General features: G+C 41.3%; 1 protein-coding gene across 1 annotated transcript; it reads right to left on the reverse strand.

The window, feature by feature from the left end:
• Positions 1–397, reverse strand: T310_5071 (uncharacterized protein; the record flags this gene model as incomplete). Its single annotated transcript, XM_013472059.1, has 1 exon — positions 1–397. A coding segment is annotated over one exon (397 nt), but the record flags the coding sequence as incomplete, so codon positions are not given.
• Between the last annotated feature and the right edge of the window lie 1,366 nt (positions 398–1,763).

Consider the following 1,763-nt stretch of genomic DNA (forward strand, 5'->3'; position numbering starts at 1 on the left):
GCCCTGCTGCAGTCCTAGCAGATACTACCATAGGGTTGCCCCCGGGGGGACCAGGCACGGGCAGTGGATAGGGCTCATAGGGATGATGAATGGGGGCTGGAGGCCTTAGAGGAGGCAGAACGAGAGGGGGAGGGATAATAGGGGAGGGTGGCCTGCAGCAGGCAGGTGACACCCATACAGTGATCACACCAAGGAGGGCATACATAATGCCCAAAAGCCCTGCACGGTAAGGTGGTTTGGGGCGAGGAAAAGGTCTAGAATGGTCAAAGATAAGTTTAAAGACTAGATAGGGGCTGTGGCCCATGATTCGGGGTCTGTCATAGCCGAAAGGCTCGGTATGGACGTTAAACTTGATTAATAATAATAATAATAATAATAGTGAGGGGGTATTACTTTTCTAAGCTCAGCCAGTTTAATATACTTCTAGATAATAGTCCAATAAGAAGGAATAATCCCTAATCCTGCCAGGACATTTATCATCTAATACTTGTCGCGGTGCCAGGCAGAGTCAGAGACGTAGGCGGTGTAGAGAGCGGTGTGGGTTTGTGCTGGCAGAATGTCTCGATATCTCCCCACACCCACCACGCCTCGATAGCTTCTTTCTTCTCCAGCTTCGGATCTTCGTTGGATAGCCGCCAAATGAACTGATTTCACTTGTTTGAGCCGTCACAATACTTGCCTCGCATTGTATATATATAGACCAAGAAGAGTTACAAAGTTGTTATTATACCTTGGTAAAGATTCAAATACTATTATAGTACAGATCATAAAAATAGGGCCATAGTATGGTTTATCAGGTGCAGTCTAACTAATATAATATGGCTCTATAAGTCCTGAAAGTAACTAACATAATTTTGGGGCTACCATCTATATATGCTCTGCTAAAGAGGGTATATCAAGGTCATAGACTAGTATCTTATGGTTAAACTCTCTAAGACCAACTTCAGGCATACTTAAATGTTGTACTTCAGTCTGTAGTTGACCAACAAGAAGAGATCTATCACATAGTACTTTAGAAACATTTATAATCTGCTAGATAACATCTTCTTGCTAGATGGCTTCAGCAAGGCAACTTAACCATATTTTAGAGGACTACCCATACTACTTTTTAGGCTCAGCAGCAACCATATAATATAGAAAATCCTTAATCAACTATCTGTATTTGTTACAAAGGTCCTAAGGACCATTTCAACCCATTCATATACATCTAAGCCACTAATATATATATAGTTATATGTTTTGAACCCAGAATGTGCCATTTTTATAGAGGAGAGGGGTCAGGGTTGGTTATTATTATTATTATTCTTCCATTTTAGAGAGCGTTTTTCAGTCAGAGACTATGCACGCTCTGCCTACCACCTAGGCAGTAGGGCTTAGTAGCTAATATCTATATACAGGTGGGTTATGCTATAGACCAGTCAACAGTGGGAACCTTCTATGAGGGACAGAAATAGGAAATAAGAGATAGGCAGTAGTATAATATGAATAAAAAGTCAAGGAATAGTAGGTATAGGTTGATTTGATAAAGAAAGAGGGGAGAGTCATAGAATAGGGGTGGCTTAGTAAGCATGATTAGGTGATCCTTCTTTAGTTATTAGTTAGCCCCTAGGTGCCATCTCCTAGTAGCTATTTTTGATTCCTTTAGGAATTCAACTAGGCTTCCCTGGCCTTCTTTAGAAAACAGATAGAAAGATTATAATCTTTTCTCTCTACCCTAGACGAATGCCCTATATCTGATGTCTCTATAGGCTGGGCAGTGGAAT

Source organism: Rasamsonia emersonii (genome assembly GCF_000968595.1).
Source record: "Rasamsonia emersonii CBS 393.64 chromosome Unknown ctg1118621760229, whole genome shotgun sequence".
In the NCBI taxonomy this organism is placed as follows: domain Eukaryota; kingdom Fungi; phylum Ascomycota; class Eurotiomycetes; order Eurotiales; family Trichocomaceae; genus Rasamsonia; species Rasamsonia emersonii.